This window comes from Phascolarctos cinereus, unplaced genomic scaffold (genome assembly GCF_003287225.1).
Source record: "Phascolarctos cinereus isolate Bilbo 61053 unplaced genomic scaffold, phaCin_HiC Scaffold_3;HRSCAF=262, whole genome shotgun sequence".
NCBI lineage: Eukaryota > Metazoa > Chordata > Mammalia > Diprotodontia > Phascolarctidae > Phascolarctos > Phascolarctos cinereus.
Window position 1 is genome coordinate 47,734,364 of NW_027555736.1, and position 27,920 is coordinate 47,762,283.

General features: G+C 49.2%; 1 protein-coding gene across 1 annotated transcript; it reads left to right on the plus strand.

Moving 5' to 3' along the window:
- The first annotated feature begins 82 nt into the window (after positions 1 to 82).
- CLK3 (CDC like kinase 3) lies at positions 83 to 27,680 on the plus strand. The gene is made up of 13 exons (XM_020994520.2): positions 83 to 190; positions 6,095 to 6,249; positions 12,016 to 12,229; positions 14,494 to 14,590; positions 14,872 to 14,938; positions 18,437 to 18,553; positions 19,355 to 19,521; positions 20,907 to 21,001; positions 21,112 to 21,241; positions 22,361 to 22,443; positions 25,323 to 25,402; positions 26,806 to 26,896; positions 27,278 to 27,680. Exons 2-13 carry the CDS (start codon positions 6,095 to 6,097, stop codon positions 27,452 to 27,454), a joined length of 1,473 nt encoding a protein of 490 aa, XP_020850179.1. The 5' UTR covers positions 83 to 190; the 3' UTR covers positions 27,455 to 27,680.
- Positions 27,681 to 27,920: the final 240 nt, after the last annotated feature.

Below are 27,920 nucleotides of genomic sequence, written 5' to 3' on the forward strand. Positions count from 1 at the left end.
GCGAGGCCGCGGCGGCGGGGGCACGCAAGGCCCGGCGGGGCGGGGCCGCAGCTGCGGCTGGGGGAGGGGAGCCCAGGACAGGGGATGGGCGGGGCCGCCGCAGGCGGAGGCCGCAGCCCGGAGCCGGAAGCGGAAGAGGCGCTAGGAGCTGGGAGCGGGGCCTAGCCGGAGCTGGAGCGCCCGGGAGACGGTGAGAGCCCCCCCACCCCGCCGTCATCGGCAGCCCCCTCCCCTCCTCTGCCCTTCCCTCCGGCCCGGTGCGTGGGGTGCGGGCGGGGACGGCGGGCGGCCGCGGCTCCTCCCCCTCCGGGCGCCCTCCCTCACTCCTCCCTGACCTCTCACCCCTGACCCCGCCAACCCCTATTGGGCCCTCCAGCCCCACCCCGACCCGACCCTCCCAGGGACCCCCCCTTAAGGTCGCCCCCCGCTGCCCATCCCCCCATTCTCTTATCCCCCTAAATCCTCCCGCTTTCAAAATCGCCCCCCGTCAAAACTTCTCCCCGCCCTTAATCCCCCATTCCCTCAACCCTTCAAGCCTCCCCTTTAAGTCCCCCGTGCTCTTAAAAATACCCCCCCTAAAATCCTCTCCCCCTTCCAAGGCTGCCGTTAACTCCTCATTCCTTTCCCCCCCATAAGTCTCCCCATGCTTTTAAAATCCCTCCTGCCCTTAAAGCCCAAACCCTCCTTTAAGTTTCCCCTCCCCACCCCACCCCACCCCCCGCGCTAAAATTCTCCTTAAAATTCTCCCCATGTCTCCCAGCCCCCCAAGATGGACATGCCTAAGGTGCCTTTGGCTGTAAAATCTCCCTTCCCCCACGGCGGATGCCCTTAAAACCCCCATCCACCTCTCTTTAACAAAAGTCTCCATTTTCCCCGTAAAATCTCCACCCTAGCCTTTCTTGGCTGTGTCTGTCCCTAAAATGTCCCCATCTTTTCCAGCCCCACCCCCCAACCTTCCAATGAGATTCCTATTTCTGAAATCCCCTATCACTACCCATAACTTGTGCCTCTAGAGTTCTTTTCCCCTAAAGTGCCGGCATTTCTTGTCTCCATAATCCCCACCCCCACCCCCTTCTTATAAAACTCCTCCCAGACAGACGACTCTTGCCACAACGTTATCCTTCAGTGACTGTCCATAAAATCCTCCCTGACACACAGATTGGCATCTTTGACCCCCGCCCCTTTGCCAATATCATTGCTCCTGAAATCCCGCCCACTAGATACATTTCACCCTTGAAATATACCTCTGCTTTTCACTCCTGAAATTTCCATGTTGGAAAGATTAGCACTCCAAAAATGCATTCCTCCTCGGCCCCCCCCCCAAGTTGTTAGCATGGCGGAGCCCATTGCCAGGTGTGTCCAGGGCTCAGAGTCAGATGTTTGGGGTGGTCTCGCTTCTGCTTGCTGTGCCCACCCCCTTGCTCTGCCTTGATACCATATAGCACCCCAAGGAAACTGAGACTGTGGTTTGAGGGAGGGGGGACCAACAGGAAGATGACCTGCAGAACCCCAAGAAGGTACCTCAGCTATTCCAGGAAAGCAAGACTGGGGAGTCCTCAAAGTGCCCTAAGTATTCACAGCTGTTTGCCAGCTGTGCCCTGGGCTGAGGAAAAGAGCAGAGTGTTTTTGTTGTGATAATTCCAGACCTGAAAATGAAAGAGATTCTTGAGACAGGAGCCCCGGAGTTAGGCCTAGTGTTTTCTTAGCTGATGGTATGAACACCCTAGATCTTTTCCTTTGCGGGTTTTCTCACCTTTGACTGTGAGGTTTGGCCTCCCCCTCATCCTGCCTAGTTAAGACAGAACTGGGGTAGGACTTTATAGAGACAACCCCTTTGGCAAGGCAGAACTGGCTGCCTTCCACCTTCCTTCCTCTGGCCCCATTTCCAGTGCCCTTGAGAAGAAAAATTTTCAACCTCTGTGGTGTCAATTTGAGAGTTGTTGGGGGATGAAATTGCAGCAGTGGTGGCAGCAGCAGCCCTCCAGAATTACTATGGGGTACTAGATTGGGCAGGATCCAGGGAGAGGGCAGGTGCCAGCCATGGCTGGGCTGGATGTTCTTGTTGGCCCAGTTTTCCTGATGCCAGCAACATACGAAAAGCTGACAAGGAGGCTGTGCCCTTAGACCTCTGAACAGACGGCTGGCATCTTAGCAGCATGGCATCTGGACTTGGTTTGACTTTTCCCATTCCTCAGCATGCAGTAGGAAAACTAGAGCAGGTTTGGGACTGACTGCCTTTAAAAGCTGTTCTCTTCTGTGGCTCACCTCAGAAACTTGGTGTTGGGCCATCCTGGGGTACCAGTGAGTCTGGGAGATGGGCCTTAGGGCTAGCAGACTTTTGGAGGGTGGTGAATCTGGAAATCTTGCATGTCAGGTTGAGCCATGGGCAGCTTTCCACCCAAGTCATTTGGAAGTGAGTTTTAAAATTTGTATTGGTTTGAATGAGGCTGCCCCGTAATACAGGTTTTCATCTCTGAAACGAAACCTTGCTGAAAGGAATATGAGTGCATACACACACACAAACTCACACTCTCTCTGTGTATGTCTACAAAGCTATGTAGAATTATTTTTCATTGGAAACAGAATACTTGGACACTGAAATTTCAGCAGGCCCGTGCCTGCGTGTGTGTGTGTGTGTGTGTTGCCAAAGGGATGCTAACAGGCTCCATGTATTGTTGCCGTATGGTTTCTCCCCATCTACTTTTCTGATCTGTGTCATTGAGTTTGATGGAGCCACTTTGGCAGTTGAAAGCAGCAGCCAGCATTTTAGTTGCTTACAGGTGGGTGGCCATGGGACAAATTGCCCTATCTTTGGAGAGGTGGGGTCTTCTCCTACCTAAGCCACCCTCCCTCCCAGTGGTCCCATCCAGCCTGGGCAGTGGGGAGAAGGCAAAGAGAGTCATTGGGCTTTGTGGTAAGATTCCCTCTCTCTAAGGAGGTCAGAGCTGGCCTGCAAATGGGAGCTTTCAAGGGATTCTGCCACCCTAGAAGGTTTAAGCTTTATGTGTAGCTAAGAATATTATTATAAGCTACATAGGTTTGATATAAACTAGATTTGGGGGGAATGTGGCCTAGATTTGAAGCAATATGGTACCCTCGATTAGTTTAATGTAACCCAGCTGTGTTATTGGAATCCATCCTTCACTTAGGAATAAAGTTGGCCGTTGATTTGATGGACAGCAGGATGTCATCTTGAGCCCTACAAGACATTTCTGTAAAAGCTCTATCTAAGGGGCAGCTAGGTGGTGCAGTGGATAGAGCATCGGCCCTGAGTCAGGAGGACCTGAGTTCAAATCCAGCCTCAGACCAAACACCTGACACGTACTGGCTGTGTGACCCTGGGCAAGTCACTTAACCCCAGTTGCCTAAAAGTTTAAAAAAAAATTAGGGGCAGGTAGGTGGCACAGTGGATAGAGCACCGGCCCTGGATTCAGGAGGACCTGAGTTCAAATCCAGTCTCAGACACATAACACTTACTAGCTGTGTGACCCTGTGCAAGTTACTCAACCCCATTGCCTAGCCAAAAAAAAAAAAAAGCTCTATCTAGGAGGCAGCTAGGTAGCTCAGTGGATAGAACTGGACTTGGAGTCAGAAAGACCAGAATTCAAACTCTGCCTCAAGTCACTGCATGTGTGACCCTGGTCGGGCATTTCACCTCAGCCTCAATTTTCTCATCAGTGAGATAGGGATAATAATAGTACTTACCTCCCAGGGTTGAGGATAAAATGAGAAAATTTGTAAAGCACTTTGCAAACCTTAAAGAACTATATGAATGTGAATTATATCATCATCATCATCATCATCATCATTTTTATTCAAGGACTCCTTTGATATCTTGCTGTGGCCTGGAGGTGATCCAGGTCCTTCAAAGCTGTGCTTATGAAACCCAACCTCTGGCAATGTCTTCCTAAGTTGGAGAGCCTTCAAGGACAAGGCCAGGGACAGACTTTATGTCAGAGGACCAGCCTAGTTAAATGTGAAGAGGCTTGTCACCAGGGTAGCCATAGGGTGCCATATATTCTTTGGCAGAGGGTGAGAGGAAGCTCTCAGCATGATGCTAAGAGAGGTTATGATCAGTATAGGTAATCAGAAGGATTACCCATATCAATGAAGCCAGATTTTTAAAAACACTGAAGAAACACTCTAACGTCTACCTGGACGTTTACATGTAGATGATGTTAGGGGCTCAGAAAGTAATCTTTGGCCTAAAGCAGGTTCCTAAATCACTTTCTAAATCCTGTGATTGAGGATGAGAACCTGCATTGAAATGTCAAGTTGAATCAGGCTTGGCCCCCACTCTAGCCACAGTAAAACATTTCTGATGGCTCTTGGATACATATTTTTATTCCCCAGCTTGGCTGCTTAGCTTGGGGATAATTACAGGAAACTAATGTAATATTAGTCAGCTGATCTTAAAAGACTTTTTAAACATAAAGCATTAACCCAAATTCAGTCTGAAGTTACTAGCAATGCCCCTATGGAATATTTATCCCTCTGGAGGTCTACTTTCTAGGTACCTTTTCAGCCTTATAAGGTGGGAGTTGTGAAGAAGATGGGAAATTCATCAGTGGGCATCCTGAGACAGAGTTACTTTATCTCAGTCATGGGAAGTCTGAGCAGTCACCCAGACCAGAGCTTCAGTTTTAGTCAGTACTCTATTAGGAAGTAATGCAGTTAGTCCAGAACTGACCAGCCAGCTGGAGGATTGTTCTACCTAAGTGGTGAGGGGAGGGAGGGAGGTTACAGGATAGGGGTGGATGGAACGAATCAAAATTGGGCGCTCATCAAGCTAACAAAAAGGCATGTTCCATGAGTGGGCCTCTACATCCAGTGCTCTGGAGTTGGTGGAATAGGGATTCCCCTGGAATCCATCTCATTTTTTCTTGGATCAAGAATGGTGATTTCATTGGAGCAGTAGAGAGATCTCAGTACTCTGCAAACTAGGGACTTCACCATTAGTAGCAAAACCATAGAGGTCAGGTTTCTGCTGTGAGGTGATAGGTTCCCTTTCCATCCTGGCTGGCGAGGACTATCCCATCCTGCTGCTGCTTTTAGGAGAGATTGGGGGCCGCCTCTTCTGCTAGGCAGGGCTTGAAGGTGGATAGGATTTGAAGCTCAGTTTGGGACTAAGGGACCTTCTGATTGGCACACTTTGGGACACTCAGTGCTCCCAAGCTGTGAAGGTAGAATGAAAGGAGACAGGTGCTAGGGCCAGATAGGGCTGGATCAGCTCTCCAGAGCAACCTGCGGACACCTTACGCAGAAGGGACAGTGAGAAGGGTTGCTATGATCAGGGCCATGCAAAGGTCAGGACTAGTTTTCTGGCCACCTGCCTGTCAGATTCCTATCCAGATCTAGCGAGCCTGACTTTAACTTTTGATGTGCTGAGGTGCCCAGTCTATGTGGTGTCTTGCCTCCATCTTTCTTCATCATTCATTCAAGATTTGTCGCTGTTCATTGTACCTCCATGTCCTTTTTCCCTACACGACCTCCTTCTGCCTTAGAAGAAGCAGTGGAGTCTAGGTTTGGGACAGCAGAGAATTAATGCAGGGAAATGAACAACTTTTTGTTTCCTCACTATCGTCAGTAACTCTAATGTGCCCCCATGTCCCCAGTTTTGTTGGAGCTTACTCAGATGGTGGATGTCTTGGGTCTGCCTTTCCAGAGTAGGCTACTTGGGATAGGCCCCTTATTCCTGGAAGAGAGCCAGAGCCACAGAGCCCGTTTACCCTACTGAGTTCCTTCCTAAGTCACACTAGGTCGTTGGTGTCTACAGCCAGCCTTTTACATGGAAGAAGTCTGTTTGTTGTTCTTCAGCCGGAAAGTGTTATTCATTGACTGCAGTACGCAGGAGGTTTGGCCTATTTGTCGGGTACAAGCTCAGTTTTTATTCTTGATTAATAGTCATGCTTGGGAAGAAGGGAACTTGTTCTCAAAGCTAGAACAATAGGCCCCCTCTTTAGTATTCCCCCTGACATGACCAGTTTCCCAGGCTCCACATTGGCTAGGCTGGGAATCCAATCCCTGGAGTCAGCTGCCTCTGTCCCCGATGGAACCAGCTAGCATTAAGTCAAGTCTCTCTCTTGTGTCCTAGATGCATCACTGTAAAAGATACCGCTCCCCCGAGCAGGACTCTTACTTAAGTCACAGATGGAAGAGAAGGAGGTCTTACAGCCGTGAACATGAGGGGAGACTTCGATACCCATCTCGAAGGGAACCACTTCCACCCAGAAGATCTCGATCCAGAAGGTGAGAGCCAATCAGGAAGGAGAAGGGCAGGGAGAGTGGTGGGCAGCATTTTGTTGTGACTGTTAGCATCCCAGGAGGACGTTTGGCTTTCCTACCTCCTTGCTGTGTCTGTTCTTGTTCAGCTCCTCCACTGGCCCTTCCTTCCTTTCTTTGGTGAATTTAGGTGCATCATCCTTAGTTTCCAGATCTCATCCTCCTGCTCTTTGCTTACCTTGGAGGGCCAGGCTTACTGGCATGACTCCATTCTGTTACCACTGTTCTTTCTCTTCCTTTTTTTTTTTCTCCTCTAAATTATCATTTAATGCTGCATCTTTGTCCATTCATTATGACCAGGGGGAGAGTTCTTAACCAACTAAGGAAAAGAGAAAATCACAAAAAGACAAAATAGATCATGTTGATTACTTAAATTTGAAAAACTTGTGCAAATCAGTTTGGTGTAGCTAGGTAAGAAGGTAAGTCATTGATTGGGGGAAAAAAACCTATTTGTTATCAGCTCTCACTAATATTTGATATACCCATGTATTGTTTATGTGGGGAATTAACACAAATATATAAGACCAAGAGCCATTCCTGGTTGCTAAAGGGTATGAATATGAATAAAGAGTTATTAAAAGAAGAATTGCACAGTATTAAAAGATGGTTTCGTTTCACTGATAGAAGAAATGCGAATCAAAACAGCTTACACCTCACACTCAGCAAGTTGGCCAAGATGACAAAAGATTGAAATAGTCACTGTTGGAGGAACTTCAGAAATACAGGAGCAGCATTACACTCTGTTGGTGTTGTGTCAATGGGTCTAGCTATTCTGGAAGCGAGGAAAATGCCCGTTCCTTTGGTCCAGAGATTCCACTGCTAGTTCCACACCCTAAGGAGGTAAAAAGCAGAAAGAGGGGACCACTATTCATCCAGATAGTCCTAGCAGCTCTTTCTGTGCTAGGAGAAGAACTGGGAATAGAGTAAAAAAATGCCATGGCTCTGTCAGACAAATTATAATGCATTAATAGACTGGAATATTACTCTGCATTAGGAATGGGAAATGTGAAGAGTTCAGAGAAGCAAGCAGAGAATTTAAACTGATGTAGAGCGATGAGCAGAGCCAGGAAAGCAGTGTACACAACGAGTATGATACATAAGTGGAAGAACGTGAACAAGCCAGAGAGATGGAACGCCGTGGCCGTCATTACCACGAAGCTCAGCCCTGCAGAATAGGCCAGAAGGCAGACTCCTCCTGCTCTGCAGTGGCGAGATCCCAGGCTTTAGAGTCACAGGTGGCGTCAGATGGGGTTGAGGTGTTAGGTTCTGCTGAGCTGCATTTTCCCCCTCTGTTTTAATTCTTTGTTGCAAGAAATGGTGATCGGCTGGGGTGGGGAGGAGGGAGACATTTGGAAATGAGCCAGATATAAAAAACAAGGTATCTTTTAACAAGCCATCTCTTTCTTCTTCAGACTCGCCACAGCTGTGGTTACCTCTTTTGTACATTTTTTGATACCTTTTGCTTTTACGTCCCAGTTGTTTTAGGAGAGCCCCTGCTTCGCCTTTAACCCCCTTTATAACAAAGAGAAACGAGCACAACCAGCTCTGTGTTCATAGTCCTCACGTCTCCAAGGAGAGGGGGAGGTGTGCGCCCGTAGTGACCCAAGAACGGCCTCACAGTCACAAAGCGTTCACTTTTGTTCTGGTCTGCATCAGTTCAGAGAAGTCTTCTCTGAATTCCTCATTTTTATACTTTTTTACTGTGTCATAATATTCTATTATGTTCATTTACCCCAATTTGTTCATCTGTTCTCCAATCCATGAACCTTTTTTTTGTTTGTTTGTTTATAGTTTTTGCTGCCACTCACACACAAAAGTCCTGCCATGGATATGTGCCTATATTATGAGGCCTTTCTTATATATCGTTAACATCCTTGGGGTATATTGCCAGCAAAAGGGTCTCTAGATCAAACAGTATGTATGAACAGTGATTTTTTTCTCTTTTTCCATTGGGTAGTTTTATCTTTATTCTAAAAAAATCAATTTAATTTTTTTTTTTAGGCAATTGGGGTTAAGTGACTTGCCCAGGGTCACACAGGTAGTAAGTGTGTCAAGTGTTTGGTCTGAGGCCAGATTTGAACTCAGATCCTTCTGACTCCAGGGCCGGTGCTCTATCCACTGCACCACCTAGCTGTTTTTTTCAGTTAACAAAAATCGATTTCTTCTTCCACCTCACCTCTTGATTTTTAAAAATATTAATTTTTATTTTTTTAATCAGCAAAAATCTGTCTTCTCTCTCTTCACCTTCCTCACTCCCACCCCGCCTCCACCTGAGGAAAAAAGAAAAACCAAACCCCTATTACAAATATATAATAAATAAACAAACAAATAAATAAATTCCTGCATTGATCATGTTCAGAAAAATAAGACTCACTGCACTCTTGAGTCCTTCACACCCAGAATCATAGTGGGTCGCTGTGCTGATCAGAGTCATAAGTCTTTCAGAGTTTATCATCCTTACAATATTGTTGTTCTTCTATAAATTGCTCTCTTGGCTCTGCTCACTTCATTCTGCTTCAGTTCCTATAAGTTTTCCCAGGTAACTGAAAACTCCCTTTCATCATTTCTTATAGCACAGTAGCACTGTCACATTTCTGTACCATAGCTTGTTCAGCCATTCCCTGATTGAGAGGAACCCCTCAGTCTCCATTTCTTCACCACCACAAAAAGAGCTCCTATCAATCTTTTTACATCCTGAGTTAGAGTTTATTTTGCTTAAGACTGTAATCCCTCACTTAATCTGCCGTTCCTCCTAGTCCCTCACCTCCTTCCTCTCTTTTCCCTCCAGTTTTTCTGTTTAGTGAAGTGTATTTCTGTACCCAATTCTGTGTGTGCGCACGTGTAGTCATCATCCCTTTGACCAATTCAGTAGATGATGAAGTTCAAGTTCAAGTTCTCCTTGTTTGACTTTTAGTTGTATAGACCATGAAATGAGATTATTTTCCCCATCTTTCCTCTCCCTTCCCCTCCCTAATGTATTCCTCTCCCTGTCCCTTTCCATGAGTCTCTGAAGATAAACAAAACATAACAAAACCACTCCCAGGCTCTCTGTCTAATTAGGCTTCTGATAATGATCAGGTTCTTTGAGGATGCCTGTGACATCTTCACATGTTAGAATGTAAACAGTTTATCCTCATTTGTCCTTTAGGACTGTTCACTTATGTTTCCTCATAGATTTCTGTCTTTACACATCAGCGTTTCAGTGCAGCTCTGGTCATTTCACTAGGTCCACATTTCCTGGAAGGTCCACGTTTTCCCCAGACTCAGTTTTGCTGGGCTAGCTATTCTCGGTCACATGCCTTGCCTTCTGGAATATGTATTCTGAGCTCTCTACTTCACTGGAGTGGCAGCTGCTGCATCTTGTGTGGCCTGACTGTGGCTCGTTGGCACTTGAACTCTTTCTTTCTGGATCCTTACAATATTTTTTGTTTGATCTGGATTTTGTCTGTGATGTCTCTGGGAGTTTTGGGGGCTTCTTTTGGGTGGTTCTTGATGGATCCTTTCCTTCTTCACATTGCTTTTTGGTTCCAAGAGATCTGGGCAGTAGTTTGTGATTTTTAAAAATATTATGTCTAGGTTCTTTTTTTTTTGGTCATGGCTTTCAGGTAGACCAGGGATTCTTTAAATTATCTCTCCTTGATCTGTTTTCAAGTTCATTTGCTTTTGCTATTTAATACTTTACATTGTCCTCTATATTTTTTCAGTCTTTTGACTTTGTTTTAATATTTCTTGTTGTCTGATGGAGTTATTAGCCTCTATTTAGTTCATTCTGGTACCTCATTTCTTTTCTAATTTTTTTCCCTCTCAATTCATCTATAAAAACATTTTTAATTCTGGTGAAAAAAAAAACACCAAAAATCTTTCTTCTTCTCTCCCAGGAGGTCTAGTTGAACCCTTGTGCAAGCTCTGTTTTTCTTTGAGGTTTTGCTTGTAGATTTATTGGAGTCATTCTTTTCTTCTGAGTCTGTGTCTTGAGTGTCTCTGTTATTATAATAGCTTTTTATGGTGGGATTCTTTTTTTGTTTGCTCATTCTTTCATCTTTCTTCTTGACTTTGGACTTTATTAGGACTAAGCTCCATGCTCTTCTAGAGGAAATGTCTGGGTCCATCCTGCTGCTTGCCTTCTTGGGGGGTACTGAGTGTTGTGTTATTCCAGCACAGGGACATGTCATGCTGGCGACCTGCGAGGTTTCAGCAAGCCCATAGTGGTCTGGTCCAAGGCAATGCCTGATTTCTGACCTCTTGACCTTGGTTCGGTTCTAAGAAGCCCACCTGAGGACTTGCCATGTCTGGAATTTGACTAGGCTGCTGCTGGACTCACCCATATCAGAGAGCTGGATGGCTCTGCTTATTCTGAGATTCCTGTCCTCTTTAATCCCTACAGGCTACAGACTCTGCTTCTGGGGTGCTAGACACAGAGCTTCTGCTTGCCCAGTCTGTTCTCACCTCCGGGCCCATGGCCCTGGAATGGCATTCCTAGGTACTCCCCCCCCCACCCCCACCATGTGATCTGTGACCCACAGCTGAGCAGTGAGCTCCAGGACCACAGGGGTGTTCTTCTTGCACCCTACACAAGTTCAAGCCTCTCTGTGCTGGGTCTGGGTCTGGGTCTTCTCCCCCTGCTGCCCAGCCTTTCCCACATCGAAGTGCTCTGCACAGCAGCCCTTGGCTCCACTGCTGTCCACAGGCTTCTCTTTCTGGATCCCCAGGCTGGACACAGGACCCCTGTAATTTTTTTTCTTGGATTTCCCGATCAGGATTTTGGTCTAATCTAGATCTCTTTGGAGGAGTTGTTGGGGATGCTCGTAGCCCTGCCTCCTGCTGCTCTGCCAGTGGCTTTTCTCATGCAATTCCAAAATCATTTTCTAGAATGGTCAAAGCAATCCACAGCTGTACTGACAGTGTGTTGGTGCACTCATCTTCCCACACTCCCAGTTATATCAACCATCTCCATCCCATTTGGGGTGAAGCAAACCTCTGAGTTGTTATTTGCATTTTTCTTATTTGTGATCTAAGCTGTCTTTCATATAGTTGCTGATGGTTTCTTTTAGAAACTTTTTTCTTCTTCTTTGACCAGTTATCTCTTCTTTCTCTTTTTGGGGAACATTTCTTTCTTCATTTAACAGATTGTTTCTCCTATCCTTTGCCTCTCTTCCCTCTCTGTGGGCATTATAAAACCTCCACCCTGGGAGAACTCTGAAGTGCGTCCTTGCTCCTTAGGCCCAGTGCTGTCCAGCCACTTCTAGCTGGAGCATTCCTGGCTATCCATTCTCTGATGGGGGATGATGATGGAGCCAGGCCTTCAGGTCCCTGTTTGTCTTTTGTCTAGTGTCTACCTTTTTTCTCCCAAAGATACATCCTGCTGCCTTTCCTGTGTTTTGCATGGGAATGACATTCATAGGCAGTAGCTTCAAGTACAGAGGAGAGCCTGGAAAACCTTTCTCGTCTAATACTAGGTACCTCAGCCTCTGCGATAGGCAGGACACACACTCCTGGCTTAGCAAGGACATTTCCCTACCTTGGGAAGGCCCCAGAGGAAACTGATGTGGCTGCCTCCCTTCTAGGCATTCTTTATCCTTCCTCATGGACTAGCCTTTGTCTGTAGAGACCCCATTTCAGGCCAGATTTCAGGCTGTTTGAGGGGTTTCGTTTCCCTGGGCCCCAGCATAGGATGGAATTCGGCAGTGCCCCTTGGTTCTCCTTTCCTCACCCTGACCTTTCCCCATCATGCAGCCATGACCGCCTGCCCTACCAAAGGAGATACCGGGAGCGTCGGGACAGTGACAACTACAGGTTTGAGGAGCGAAGCCCATCCTTCGGAGAGGATTATTACTCAGCCCGCTCACACCACCGCAGGAGGTCACGGGAGAGGGACCAGCATCGGACCCGCAAGCACCCCCATCACTGCCGCAAACGCCGCACCAGGTCTTGTAGCAGCGCCTCCTCGGTGAGTAGTGGCCAAAGCGAGCTGGCCATTGTTTGGTGCCCTCACCTTTCTTTAGCCTCCTTTCAGGTGTGTTTGACCTGGGTGAGTACTTCTGAACCCTCCTGTGTGTCTTGTTTGTTCGGTCCTTCACCAGCATAGCAGGTATAAGCCTGATACTTCGGCCTTTTCAATGGGCAGCAGCAGCAGCAGCAGCACCTGTCGCGACCTCTGGCTCCGGCACCCTGTTTGGCACCTGGGCCTGTCTCTGGATCCGGGCTCTGATCTGGGCATTGGGGGTGCCCAGCGAGATCAGCCTGGGGAGGCTTTTTGTGATCTGGGTCGGCATCACCAGATAAGAGTATCTGGAGTTGGTTTCTCTTGTCCTTTGCTCCCAGATGTGGAATGGGATCTGTTTGGTTTATGCCTCATCTATCCTCTGGCCTGATTGTTGCCTCCACCCCACAAATTCATTCCCTTTTCCCAAGCCCCGGTTCTTCAGGACGGAGAGTTGTCCCTGAGAGGCAGGGACTGTCTTCATGTGTGGACAAGGGTTTGGCTGTCTCCGTAGCCATGTAGAGGGAATTACTCCCTCCAACCTTAACCCCCAGGAGATTTTCTTCTACTCTTGTTCCTTTTAAATGGGCAGGTGGTAGCAGTTATCATGCTGGGGTTTTAAAGCATAAATGGCAGGGAGCGGGCAGATCACACAGTTTGGAAATAATTTGCAAAAGTGAATGATTTGACAGCAAAGATTATAGGAATTACCAGAATAGATATTTTTTATTACCTCTGCTGGTGGTGAGACATAGTGTGTTGTATGGCTCCAGCAAGTCAAGAATCGTGAGTGAAATGGCTTCAGGGCTGGCTACTCTCCTCTTCTTCCTCCGTGCCTTCCCCTCCTCCCCCACCCCGTCTTGCCAATCCATTTTTCCCCACTCAGTCTGTAAGTGCCTTGAGAAATGACTGTTTTGGTGGAGGGAATGAAGTCCCTTCTCTGCTTTATGTGTAAAGCGTAGGAAATACTGAATAATCATATGTGTGTGCACGTGTGTGTGTGTGTGTTTGTAACATATTAAATGAAGATTTCACATAGCGTGGTCTTGCAGCCTGTCTGGTATTCTACTGTAAGGCAGTCTCTAGGTCCTCGACTTCATTTCTGATCTTCCCATTGCACACAAGCCTCCCTCGCCCTTCCTTCCATTGTGGGGGGAGGGGATCAGGGATGGCTCCCCCCATACCTTCTGACCCACAGCCAGTATGGGGATCGAATGCCCTGTGAGTGTTTCTTGGACCGTGGGTCCAGTGGCATCTTTTGTCCTTGGGAGGCCAACAGGTGGAGCAGGACCAGTGTGGGTCGGCTTGGCATTTGGAGGCCCTTAGGGTAGCTTGGAGGGCCCACTGGACACCAGGAGGCTTAGGGCGGCTTTTGAACTGTGGTCTTTCGATAGCAGAGGTAGAGTGTGGCAGAAAGGGCAGCCACGCTGACAGCCATCCCACTGTAGTTTTGGAGACACGCTCTGGATTGGGGAGGAAGGGCCTTTCTTTGCTGTGGTCGGTAGTCTGGGCTCAGAAGAGCTCTTGATTGGGGTCGCCCGAGGCAGGAAGGCCAGAGCAAAAGCAGCTGAGGGGCAGGATGGGAAATCCGCGGGAGCGCGGCGGTAGCGAAGACTTCCCTTCCCCCCACCCTGCTGGCAGGGGGGTGGCCCTGTGCTTCCGCTTGGAGGGACCTCACTCCACGCACGGCCACCTCGCAAGGCCAAGCGCCTTTCCCGCCTTTCCCGCGTCGCTCTACGAGTGCGTCGGCACCACGGGGCGACGCGCTCGGGCTGGAGGAAGCTAAGCTGCCGCCTGGCCCCCCCAGTGCCGAGATGGGGGGACACGGTGGGAGGAAGCTCGGTGGTGGGAGCCCTGGGGGCTGTGGCACTTCCACGCGACCATCCGGTCAGGAGCAGAGGCTGGTCTTTCCGTTCTGTCGGCTGCGACATCCCGCCTCATAGATAATGCCGGTTTTCTTTACATACCTGTAGCTGTTTTTTACTTTTCTGTTTTTGAAGTCAGTTTGTGTCTTGACGTGTCCCTTGCAATATCCCTATCGTTATATATGCTGTGTGCCTTATGAAATGCTGCGATCTGGAAAATCCAACCTACCAACCACCCACCGGCCGCCTGTCTCCTCATCGTCTCCGCCCGCCTCTGCCTTTGACCGACACCTCCGTCTGCCAATCGGAACCGGCCGCCATGCGATTGGTCGGATGGCGTTTCGTTTCGGGGGGCGGTGCTCGCAGAGAAGCCAGCAGAGCAGTAAACGCAGCAGCCGGAGTGTGGAAGATGACAAGGAGGGCCACCTGGTGTGCCGGATCGGCGATTGGCTCCAAGAGCGATGTACAGCCACCTTTCGTAAAACTTTACCTCTCTACTTTCTTACTCCCCCGTTAGACGAGACCTCTCTGGTTGTCCTGGAGGGGCCTCTAGTGCTTGTGGCTCGCTAGCGGGCCCACCAGTAATTGCCTGAATGCAGCAGACACTAGCAACTTGTGTTTTTAAAGAGTGTAGCAGTGAGAGAGAAACCTTTTTTGTTTTTGAGAATTGAATGCTGTGATCTTACAGGAGCTGCCAGCCCCTTCCACTCAGGATCCTTATGCTTGTCTTCTTCTCTCTCCTAGATGAGATCGTGGGAAGCCTCGGAGAAGGCACCTTTGGCAAAGTGGTGGAGTGTCTGGACCATGCCAGGTAAGCACGTGTTTGTCTCTTTCTCCCTCGTGGGGAAGACTGGAATATGAGTTAGGTTTCAGTGGGGAGATGGTGCCTGGACCACAAGGGGGTGCTCTGTGGACTTAAGAGGTTCTGCCTACAGGCTTCCTGTTTGTCGGGCAGTGGTGGTGGAGTGCTTCCAGGCCTTGCTGGGTCCCAGGTGTACCCAGGAGAGTTCAGTTGTCCCCTTGGTGCACTGATACTGCCTTACCTCCTTCTGCCTCCTAGCCCCAAGCAGCCTTTGGGGCCTCCTTCCCTCCCTCCCTCCCTCCTTCCTTCCTTCCCAGGCCAGAGTACTCATGCAGTGGAGAAGCTGGACAGTTTCCAGTTATCAGCATGTTGGCAGGGAGACTTCTGGTAGCAGTAGCTTTCCAAAACCTGAAGAAATACAAAACCAGTGCTCTGGGTTACACTTTTACTTTTTATTAAAAGCATTTCTTTGCCCATGGCTGGTTTCTTTCAGGCTTACCTGTATGGTATGGCTGCCAGGTGTTTACTTACTCTTGGTTTCCTTTGCCCATTCCATTGCCCCCCTGCTTGTGAGCCCCCCACATGATGTGCAGTCTTTCCTGGCTTCCCTGGGAGATGCCACTCTGTACCCAGGAACCAGGGCCCACAAGATGGCAAACTTCTTATTCAGCCCTGTGTAAAAGTAAGTGCTGGTTTGGCAAGGCTAGGAGCAAAGCCTGTGAACTTTGGGAGTACAGAAATGGCCCTGGGAAACAGTGCATGTTTTCTCTGTGGTCTTATTAACCAGTGAAGGTCTCAGAAGGAGTGTGATGGTGGAGGCACCCGCTCTACATGCTGCTAGTGAACCCTGTGGTCATGGAGGGTAAAGGCAAGGTGGTCTCCTCTCCATGGAATGGGTCTTCTGCCACCAGCCTCAGGAGCTCTTCTTTCTCTCCCCTCCCCCTCCATCAGTCCTCTGACCCCTGGGTGTTGCCTCCTCTTTTCTCTTCCTGTTCCTTTCCTTAACAGTTGAGCTTCAGGGAAGCTTCCCTTTGGGAAACTGACGCACAGGCTCTCATAGAGAGGAGCGTACAGAGGAATGGTTTCATTTTTGGAGCTGAGGACTTAGTGCAAACAAGCTAGTAGTGACAGGGAGGCAGAAGCGTCTGCCACCATTCACTGAGTCTTTGTGGAAGTGAACCCGAGTGAGGGAATTTGGTGGTGGGGGCAGTGCTCGGAGGGGGGAAGCAGCTTCAGGTGCTTCCACTAAGCTCATGAGGCAGGCACTGTTAGGGCTCCACAGAGGAAGAAGCTGAGGCCCAGGGCAGTCGTTGCTTGTCCTGGCACAGGCCTAGGAAATGTCTGAGGGGGATTCGATCCTTGACTCACAACTTTGCACACTATACACTAGACCAGGCTCTAGTGAACAGCTCGCACCAAAGGCAAGCAGACAAATGATCACGTGGTTGGAATCCTGTGGAGGGCATTTCTGCATTGGGAGGGAGGCTCATCTAAAGCACTGATTTAGAGCTGAAAGGGGCCTTGGAGACCATCTCATCCAGTCTGCCCACCTTGTTTTGCAGAGAGGTTGCAAGATGTGCCCTAGGGCACACCAGTGTTACATGGCAGATCCTGGCCTCAGGGCCAGGCCCTGCCTTTCTGTCTTGGACGAGCGCAGTGGATAAGCATGGGGACAGCTTGCTAAATGGTTCTGGCTATGCCGGACCCTCACTCATCACCTCCAGGGGCCTCATCTTTTAGTTCACAGACCTAGCCTGGCCCCTTTGCTTCTGCTCTGTCCATAGGACAACAGAGGATCTCTAGGAGGAAATTCATCTGGGCCCAGAGCCTAAGGCCTGGCTCATTTCTCTGTCACTGCACCATTCCCACCTTCCTTTGGTGCTAACCATGTTTGCTTGAAGGCCCTAACCCTCCCAGCATGGCTCTTGGCACCCAGCAGGGGCTTTAAAGCCTTTAGCTTTTAGCATTTAGAAGTTTTAATGTTCTTATCTCATTCCATTCCCCATGGCAAGCCTTGTGAGATGGAGCATCCTAGGATTTAGAGCTGGAAAACACTGTCTTAGACCTCATTGGACTGAATGCCCTCTTTTTATAGGCACAGAGGAGTGAAATGACTGGCCAAAGTCTCACATTTAATAAGCAGCAGAGTAAGGACTTTGACGCCAGGTGTCCTGACTCCTGGCCACCTGACTGTAGGGACCTAACAAGATGGCACATCTCATCCAACTCTCCTTATTGGACAGGCGAGGAAACTGCTATTAAATGTCCTATTTAATAAGGGATGTTAAGTGATTTAACTATATCAGTTATAAGTAGTGGGACAACCAGGATTGGAATCCAGGTTCTCTGACTCCAAATCCAGTGTTCTTTCCACCAGATCTTCCTCCTCTTCTTCTTTTTTTTAAATGAATGGCCTACTAGGATGAAAAGTGGCCCAAACTAAATTCAGGTTCACACACACACACACACACACACACACACACACACACAAACATAGCTCTCTCAGCTCAGTCCTCATCTCTGTATTCCCCAAGTATGACTTAAGCGCCCTGTTTGCAGAGGAGGCGGGTCCAGGAACAAGCACTTTCCCTCTGTTCCTTTCATTTTTTTACAAAGTTGAATTAGTTTACCTTTTCCCACCCAAAGCCAGAAGAGGGCTTGCACCTGCGCTATCTTGGCTGAGCCGAGTGGGTTGGTGGGGAGTAAGAATCACAGTAAGACTCTCTTATCGCTGTAGGGGAGTTCACAAGTCAGTTACTGCTGAGGAAACTGAGGTCCAGGGAGGGGAGATTGAATACCCAGGATTACAGGTGAAACTGGGACTTGAAGCCAGGTCTCTGAACTGAACCCAGTTAGTAGTCCCTGTCCTAGACTGTGTTCTCTCTGGTTTGGGACAGGTAGAGAAGAGATTGCCCAATGATGAATGCTGAACCAGTGGCCCTCAGCTAGAACTGGCCCTCTCTGGCAAAGATTAGATATTTTGTAATTCCCCTTGGACTTGGGCCTATGGGTGGAGGACTAGGCTCTTGGCTGGGATAGTTGGGATAATTGTTTGCAAGGCTAGATTAGCCAGTGCCTGAGAGCTGTAGGTGAGACTTCTAAAGGAGAAGCTGGTTCAGCTGCCTCTTCTGATTGTAATTTCTTTACAATTTAACTTTAGGCTGGGCAGGTGAAGAAAGATCAGACGCTCTAGTGCATCCCTGTCTGTTAAGAACAGGGCGTGACTGAGGCTGCAGTGAGGTGCTGTGGAAACTCACTGCTGCAAAATTGGGATCTCACAGGAACCTTAAGAGAGGGGTCTGCCACAACTGGGGTAGGGCCAGGGGGAAGACAGGGGACATCGGTTTGGAAGAGTCTGTTGAGTTCTGTGCAGGAGCCAGACCTCTGACACCTTATCCAGGCAGTGGAGCAGATGGGGCCGAGAAACTGTCCTGGAGCTGGGAGTGGGGTGGGGGGAAGGGAGGGGTAGAGCACAGTCTAGATCCTGACCTCTCACTGTGTCCACAGAGGCAAGTCCCAGGTCGCCCTGAAGATCATCCGAAATGTGGGCAAGTACCGGGAGGCGGCGCGGCTGGAAATCAATGTGCTCAAGAAAATCAAGGAGAAGGACAAAGAAAACAAATTGTGAGTGTCTTGTAAAGGCCAGGAGGGAAGAAGAGGTGGGGATGGGCAGCTGTCCTTTAATCTGATTTATTGGTCACTAAACATTGATCCTGTCCCTTCTGTGGCCCAAGCCAGGCTTCTTCACGGACGTGTGCATGGGGCCAGGCGGTCCTTTCCACCCGCAGTAGGTCCTTAAGCCAAAGGGGAGTCCAGAGAGTTGAGTCTTTGCTCTGAAAGCTGCCAGAGAATTCTCCTCTCGGGCTTGTGAGATGGCAGTGGCGGTGGTGAAGAGGGATACGTTTGTAGAAATAAAAGTCTGGGGGCTTACTGAAGGATGTCACTGTATCCTGTCGTGCACATACTGACCCAAGGGATGTTCCATGAGCACTGAGGAGGAGGTTGCTTGGAATGAGTTCTGTCCCAGTCAGGACAGTTGGATTCCAATCCGGACTTCACCATTGCCACTGTGTATTCTTGGCCAAGGCATTTAACTTTGTGGGCCTAAGGAGAGGAGAATACTCATCATCCCTCTTTTCATTGGATTAGAGTGAGGATGAGACAAAATGCCAAACTTGAAAATACTCTGAAACTTTGGCTATTAGGGCAACCCCTAATGTGGTAAGATGATATTCAGTTACCTTGTTCAGTGAGTTGTTTAGCCTCCAGTGAGTGGATTTTAGTGCCCTTGGCTCACAAATTGAGGGCCCTAGCTTTCTTCTCTGGTCCACTGGCTTGGAGGAAACTAGGCCCATCAGAGAAGGAGGACAGGAGTGGGGTGGGAAGGTAGGGTCCTAGACTAACGTTCTCTCCCCTTGCCCCCAGCCTGTGTGTTCTGATGTCTGACTGGTTCAATTTCCATGGCCACATGTGCATTGCCTTTGAGCTCCTGGGCAAGAACACTTTTGAGTTCCTGAAGGAGAACAACTTCCAGCCCTATCCTCTGCCTCATGTCCGGCACATGGCATACCAGCTCTGTCATGCCTTACGCTGTAAGTTGGTGCCTACCTTGGAGGGGGGCCGGTGTCCAGCCTTTGAGATCCAGCCTCACCAATGTGTTGTTAGCTGATGGCTTTCTAAGGCGTTTAAGCGCCTCTTACTAATAATAGTGAGAAAAGACCCAACATTTGCTGAGCGTTGGTAACCCTGGAAGCTGCCCAGAAAGTGGAATTCGATGTGGTAATCAAAAGCTCTTCTTGGTGTCACTGCTTCTGGCCACAGTTTAAACATCATTGATGTCCAAGGGGTAGAACCCTCAGGGAGAGAGCCAGGCTTTAGACTTGGGATACCCTGACCTGATAAGTGTGGGAAGTCTTTGAGGCAGAAGCAGCCTTTTCGTTGGCTCTGCCCTCACTGGGCATCAGTCAGGCTTTGAGCATCCCTGGGCTTTGTGGTGGTTGGATGCAAGTGGGGTAGAGAGCCCCTTTTGGGGGAGCTCCCAGTCTCAGTGGGAAGCATAAGACAACATCCCATGAGGCAACCAGAGAGTGTGTGTGACAAAGTGCTGCTTTTTGTGATGTAAGAGTCTGAAATGTTTTAGAGTTTAGAGAGTTCAGTATTGCTGAGTGGGGTCTCAAAGGATGCGTAGGATCTAGAAAGCAGAGAAAAACAAGGGCTTTTCAGATCGGGGAACAGCACAAGCAAAGACAGAGGTGGGTCTGAGCACATGCCCAAGTCAATGGAAGAGGAGTAGACAGTCTGGCTGGACACAGGTCAGGTGAGGCCTGGTTACAGAGGGCCTAGAACACTTGAGTGGAGAGGTTTCTATTTGTTGTAGCAGATGACCGTTTTAGGACCTCACATAGGGAAAATAGTGTGATGAAAGCTGCCTGAGGAAAATGAGAGTGGTCCAGGTGGCATTGGAGAAGTGTGTTGTGAAGGTCAGCCTACTCTGAAGTGATGAGGGCCTGGCCTAGGGGACAGAGAGAAAACAAGAGGTAAAAACCTTCCTTGTGAAGGAGACTGATTGGATCATTTCTTCCCCTTTTCCCTGTCCAGAGATAGCAGCACATCCCTGATACTCTGACTTCAAAACCCTGATGAAGGAATCAGGAGGGAACGGTTGCCCTAATTTTAACTCCTGTGGCTTCAGATTTCTTTGACATCCTAGAAACATGTGGCTGGGTGTCCCACGATGGCCCTGCTTGTGTTGAGCACCTTGTGGTGGGAGGCAAGCTAGAGTGGGTTCCTACAGCAGATCAGAAAACCCCAGGGAAAGACTTTCTACAAGGGGAAAGACCAGGGCTGTGTTAGAAACGGAGCAGGCTTCTGTGATGAGCCACCTCTTCACTCTCCTCTGCCCTCTCGCCCCATCTCTTCCCTTTCCTCATCATGCCGCCTCCATTTCTTCTTCCCATCTTCTGTTTTCCCTCCTCAGTTCTGCATGAAAACCAGTTGACCCACACTGACCTCAAGCCTGAGAACATCTTGTTTGTGAATTCTGACTTTGATACCCTGTACAATGAGAACAAGGTACAGTAGGGGAACAAGATAGCCTCAGGGAGCAGGGAAGGGTGGTGAAGAAGGGTGACTCACACCAGGGGCTGAAGGAGGCCCCTGACAGTGGGGTCTGTGCCTCCCAGAGCTGTGAGGAGAAGTCCGTGAAGAATACCAGCATCCGAGTCGCTGACTTTGGTAGTGCCACCTTTGACCACGAACACCACACCACCATCGTGGCCACCCGCCATTATCGCCCGCCTGAGGTGATCCTGGGTGAGTGGCCCTAGGATTCCCACTTCCCTGGCCACCTGGCGTTGCGGGAGATGGGGGTGGGGTGGAGATTGGCAGGAGGCGTGTGTGCACGCGTTGGGTTCAGGCCACCCAGCATCAGGGTGGATGTCCCAATAAACCTCAGTGTAGCATGAGACACCTGACGTAGCTCTGACCCCCAAGACACACACCTGGAGAGCTGCCCTCATCCCCAGCATTGGAAGGCCTGGCTGTCCATTTACATGGCTCCAGCGGCAGCAGTTTTTGGACTGTCCTGAAAACCCCAGAACAAACAAAGAACCAAACCGGGCTCCTGGTGCTTGGCCTGCTGCTGAGCCAGTCCCATTTCAGAAAAGCGAGTATCTCTTTGGATGCGTCTTTTGTTAAGAAGATGCCCAGGACAGTGCAGCGGCCTCGTCTCTGCCCACCTCCAAGCACAGTAGCATTAGCAGGGAAGAAGGGAAACAGTACAGGCACTTGCCTCCAAGAACAGTGCGTACTTAAGGAGTTATGAGGTCCCAGCACAGCACGGAGCAGCTGTCAGAGCTTTCTCACACAAAGCACCCACCTTGGCCAGGCAGGGGCCTTGGGGGCTTTGGACCCCCCACCCAGCTTGACAGAGTCGTGATGGGGGCGTTTCTTTTGTGAATTTCCTGTTGTGTTCTGGGATTGTGAAGAGTTGCCAGGTGCTCCTGACAGGATTGGGGGCTTGGAGGGGCATGGGCAGGGAGAGGGTGGGTGAGGGGTCCTGAGGCGTGAGAGTGTGGGGCAGAAACATCACCAGGTGCTTGTTCTGCCACCATATAGAGCCTTGTGCTGGGCAGTAACAGAAACAGTGTCTTTGGTCGTGGGGCTCAGGGAACAGGACAGATTTAAAAGCGCAAAATGTGGTGGGAAGAGCCCTGTGCCGGCATCCATAAGGTCTGGGTTCAAGTCAGGGCTCCACCATGTAGGACCCTGGGCAATTCCTCACTTTCCTCATCTGTCAAATGGGAGGGTTGGACCCTCTGACTTCCAGGGTGCCTTTGAGCCCTGACACTCTGTGGCTCTAAGTGAACATTTGGCCTCCCTCAGGCTACCAGGTGGGACACATACTCATGGCATCTCTTCCTGTCATTTCAGAGCTCGGCTGGGCACAGCCGTGTGATGTCTGGAGCATCGGCTGCATTCTCTTTGAGTACTATCGGGGCTTCACACTCTTCCAGGTATTCCCCTTGCCAAACCTTCCTCCCTACCCTTGGGACCTCCGCCTGTTCCCCACCAGGCTCCTATTCGGTATCTGCCTGACATTGTTAACCATTAGACATTTATTGAGCATCTCTTGTATACCCAGACTGGTTCTAGGTGCCGTGGGGGAAACTAGAGAAAGAGAAGACATTGTCCCTCCTAGAGAAATTCCTAGTCTGGTTGAGGAGATTAGACAAGGGATTCAGACTATAAAGGGCTGTAGGAAATCAGAAAAGAGATTTTCATGGACTTAGAGTAGGTAGGAGAGGGATGAAGGGTTTCACAGACAGTGGTCCAGGGAAGGCTTCCTGGAGGCAATTGGTGGGGCATGCCAAGAGTACAGGCCCTAATCACGAAGTCCTGAGTCCGCATCTGGTCTCAGACACTGAGGGACTCTGGGCAGGTCACTTAACTTGTATCTGCCTCAGTTCTTCTCATCTGTAAAAGTAGGATAATAGTAAGACCTACCTCCCAGCGTTGTGAAGACCAAATGGGATATTGCGCAGCGCTTAGCACAATGCCTGACACATAGTAGGTGCTGTATAAATGCTCATTCCACCCTACCTCCCCACCCCCACCCTGGGAAGTAGGACTTGGGACTAGGCCTTGAAAGAGGAAGAGAGTGTTTTGATAGAGAAGGAGGGGGGTGCCTGGTGTGCAGAGGAGAGAGCAAACTCGGTACACACCTCTAAGTGATCTGAGGGGTCCTACTGCTGCTACCAGGACTGTTAGGCCCGGCACTCAAGGCCTCCTGAACCTTGGTGAGTTTTAAGGAAAAGTGGAGCCAGCAAAAGTGTTTGAAACCATTCTGGGGCAGAGCAAATATTTCATTATTGCTTTTATTGGGGGTAGCGAAGTGTGATAACAACTGGCCAGGGTAGGTGACCAATAGGACCTGCTGAAGAGAGAACTATCCCCTACCACTGAGGGTCCTCCCCAGGCTAGAATGCCAGAGGACAGGTTTGTAGGGGAGATTGGTGTAGATTGTGCAGGCCTGAAAATGCTGTGGTGGCTGAGGACCTGATTTTGGGATTGGTGAGGATCCTTTGGAGCTTTTCAAGAAAATGAGTGGTCTGATGGAAGTGGTACTTATGGAAGATTAATCTGACAGTGTGGTGTGTGCAGGGAGAGCGTGGAGGAAGAGGAGAGTCAGGAGCCAACTGTAGTTGATGAACTCAAATCCTGTTTGTAAGAGAACAAAGTCTTGTCCGGCTGAGCACCCAGAGCAGGAGTCTCCTCAGCAGGGTTCCTGATGGTAGCCTCCCCCTCTGCCTTCCGAGACTCACAAAGCAGCTTGTTCCATTGTGGGACAACTCTGATGAAGAGAGCTTTTCGTGATGCTGATCCAGAGTCTGTCTTTGGTTCACTTTCACCCATGGATTCTAGTTCTGCTTGCTGGCATCACGCAGTAAATCTGTTCCCTAATCCATAGGACAGCCCTGCATCTGCCCCCTAAGTCTTTTCTTTTCACACTGAACATCCCCAGTTCCTTTGCCCATTTTTCCTATGATGTAATTTCAGCCCTCACGGTGGTGTTTACCCTCCTCTGAGAGATCTCTTTTGTGATGTGGTGCCCAGAGATATACAATACTCCGGATGTGGCCTGATGATTGTGTAATAGTCCCTTTGTCCTGGGGATTCAGAATCTGCTGTCAATTGAGAATAAGATGCTGTTGGTTTTTGGAACAGCTCTCACACTGTTGGCTTGTTAAAAAAAAAAACACAACAAACTATATGGATGCCTGTACTTATTATATAATTAACTTATTTTTAACATAAGTGCAGGGTTTTTATATTTAATCTTTTTTGAATTTCATCTGGTTTTTTTTGTTGTTTTTTTTGGCCCATCAGCCCAGTCTCTTGGGATCTTTCTGAATCCTGATTCTGCCGTTCATTATATTAACCATGCTTTTCTGAAGCTTTCTGTGTGAGCAGAGGGAGGCAGTACAGTACAGTGGGGAGAGCGCTAGGTTTGGACTTGGTTTCTGGTTTTAGATCCTGGCTCTGCCACCTGTGTGACCTTGGGTAAGTCACTTAACCTCTCTAGGCCTCATAATCCTTAACTGTAAAACCAGGGGCTTAGATTAGATGATCTTGAAAAGCCACACATTGACTTTTGTTTTCATCTGAATCGCTGATAAAAATGTCATACGGGACAGGGCTTTGAGTATGCCTTTAGCAGGCTTTCAGGTTAATAATTGGTCCATCAGTGCTCTTTGGGTCCTAGTGTTTATTCTGTCAGGAGAGTGCCAGGTGTTTGGCTGAGATCTAGGTTGTGATATTGACAGCATTCCCTTGATCTGCCAGTTAAGTAATCCTATTAAAAAAGGAAATAAGAAGGTAGTAGGATTGGAGGGTTATTGGCATTTCAAAACCGAGACACCATGAAGGATGTCAGGCCTTATCAACAGATTGGCCACTGAGATGAGTGGGAAGGAAGAGTTTTGGATGTTTTGAAGTTGGTTGACTCGGGGAAGATGATGCCTGGGACAGAAACAGGGAAGTTTGGAGAAAGGATTTGACTCAGGTTTGATTTTATCTTGCTAGCAACTACTTGCAGCATTGCCAGTGGCCTACACTCAGCTGGCCTTTTTGCTGTCCCTTTTCTTGGGTCATTAATCGATTATCAGGAGCCTTAGAATGTCTTCTCTGGGTCCTGTGTGCCACTATTGTTGGAAGCCAGAGGTGCTGGGGTTGGTAGTGCAAAAAGCCTTCACCCCATCAGTCTGGTGGAATGCCCTTCTAAAAGGGAAAGGGGCTATCAGTAATCCATTTCTTAGACTGCCTTTGGGGAAGGAGGGAGTAAGACCTGGAACTAACCTCACACTTTTCTTTTCTGACACCTCCCTCCCCTCAGACCCATGAAAACCGGGAACACCTTGTGATGATGGAGAAGATTCTGGGGCCCATCCCCTCTCACATGATCCATCGAACCAGGTAAGAATTCTCCAGCAGAGGTCGAAGGAATTGCTAGTCTGCATTGAGAGATTAGTGGTCTTAGCGAGTCAAGAGATTTAGGTTTGAATCCCAGCTCTGGCACATGTTGTGTGACAGGGCACCCATCTATAAAATGGGGATGCTGTTACCTTGTACCCCCCATAACACCAGGTGACAGGAGGCTAGAAGGGTGAGAATAGCTGTTTGGCCCAGGGCTCTTGGATTGATTTAAGATGGAATAAGAATCTGGCAGTCATTTAGTCTTATCTGCCCACAAAAGAATTCTTAATGTAAAACACCCACTAGTGGTCATCCGGCCTCTCCGTGAAGACCCCCATGAAGGGCAGAAGTTCTGCCTGATGTCAAGCCTGCATCTCAATCTCTGTACCACTGCACCCACTCCTGCCCTCTTCAAAGTTCTGATCATGATCAAGGCCCTTTCCCTTCCTGGTCACCTTCCTCTGGACACTTTCCAGTCATACCAGTGGCCTCTTTCAAGTGGGATGCCCAGAGCTGAACATGAAGTAATGTGACCAGGGCAAAGCAACCCTTCCTTCTTCCTGGAAATTACACTCTACCTGATGCAGGCCAAGCTTAGGGTTAGCTTTTAGGGCTGCCACAGCATACTGCTGACTCAGGGAATTTTCAGAGCTCTTTTCAGAAGAATCATCTGGCCACGCTTCCCATATTGTATTGTGAAGTGGATTTTGTTGTACCCACATGCAAGACTTGTTATTTATCCCTACTGACTTTCATCTTCTTAGCCTGAGCCCAGTGCTGTAGCCTGACTACTGGACAGAGCCAAACCCAGGTATCCCTAGGTGGACATGGGTGGTCACATTTGAAGCCCTTCAGGCCAAACCCTGCATTTTGTAGTCTGCCTGTACTCTACTCTCTACCAGTGGCTCTTTCTGGAGGGTTGGAGGTGGAGATCCTAGGGCATCCCAACCCGCTGTGTGCTTCCAGACTAGGGCCCCAAATGAAGCCTCTAAGCTTCTCAAACATTCTCCTCCTGCCCCAGCTCCCTTGAATCACACATGGTTTGTAGGGTCTGTCTGAACTGCCATTTTTCTTCACTTCTCTAGCTCTGGGTGCTCCTCCGCCCACCCCATTTCCCCTTCAATACCTTCTGGATCCAGGTGCTATGAGGTGCTGACACAAGGACAACACAGTCCCCAGTGAGCAACCTCACTAAGGCCTTGGCTCCTCTGGGGAGCTCTCGGCCTCCTCCCTGCCTTTTTTCCAGGAGAGGTAGCCTGGCATAGTGGGCAAGTCAGTAACCCTGAGTCAATGTCCTCATCAGTAAAAGGGGAATAATGATGATACCAGTAACATTTAGCTCACAAGTGACAATCTGTGTGCCAGCCTTAAAGCCCTCTCTGATGTCATTTGTTACACTCCAGGAAACAGAAATACTTCTATAAGGGAGGCCTGGTTTGGGATGAAAACACATCTGATGGCAGATACGTCAAAGAGAACTGCAAACCTCTGAGGGTGAGTGACCTAGTCCGGGCCAAGTACCAGAAGCTGGGGCAGGGATGGGACCTTCTGGTTTAGAGCAAGGGCTTCTGAAGAACTTGGGTTCCAATTCTGGTTTTCCAGCTCATTCACTGTGTGACTTAGGACAAGTCACAGCCCCTCTCTGGGTCCATGTCCTCATCTGTTAGATGAGCGGCTTGGACTCCTAATCCTCAGTTGAAATGCAGTGAGGTAGGTCGTAAGCAGAGATGAATCTGTTTGTTTAAAAGTGCTTTGTTTCTGGAAGGACCAGCCATTGAAGGGGCTGGCAGGGAAGACAGGCTTGCTGTTCTGGAGGATGGAGTGTCCCCAGAGTTGCTGATGACAGGCTGGTCCTTCTTTGCCTTCCCTCCCCAGAGTTACATGCTCCATGACTCCCTGGAGCACGTCCAGCTCTTTGACTTGATGAGGAGGATGTTAGAGTTTGATCCTGCCCAGAGGATCACATTGGCCGAAGCCCTGCTCCACCCATTCTTTGCTGGCTTGACACCCGAGGAGAGGACCTTCCGATGTAGCCGAAACCTGAGCAGATGACAGGTGTCCGGCCACCCGGCCTAGGGATAGGGGGAGGGCAACCAAGGGAGGGGGCCTGGGGCCCATGGGGATGTCTGTACCTCCACTCCATCCTTTTGTCATCAGGGCTTCCTCATGTTTGCAGAGCCCCAGAGGGGAGGAAGAGCAGAGCTTACCAGAAAGCACAGATTTGACCCGATATTTATATGTTGTAAAGTTAAATAAAGTGTTTCTTACTGTTTGATAACTTCCTTGTTCGTGTGTCTGTCTTCTGGGGCTCAGTGCCCTGTCCAGTTCACAGAGCTGGCTGTACTCCCCCGCTTCATTTTACAGGCCACATCACCTGCCCCGGGTCACAGAGGCCAAAGTTACACTAGCACCCAGGTTCTCTGTGCTACAAAGTGCTGCCAGGTCTACACTAGATGAAATTCTTCCAGGGCAGCTGCTGGTACCAATGTAGTCACTGGAGTTCTGTCACTTTCTAATC

Bases quoted from the DNA above. Each gene is read 5' to 3' on its own strand.
- CLK3 (XM_020994520.2), top strand. From the start codon at position 6,095: ATGCATCACTGTAAAAGATACCGCTCCCCCGAGCAGGACTCTTACTTA. The intron at 19,522-20,906 runs GTAAGTTGGTGC...TTCCCTCCTCAG, and splicing joins GCTCTGTCATGCCTTACGCT to TTCTGCATGAAAACCAGTTG. The intron at 26,897-27,277 runs GTGAGTGACCTA...TTCCCTCCCCAG, and splicing joins AGAACTGCAAACCTCTGAGG to AGTTACATGCTCCATGACTC.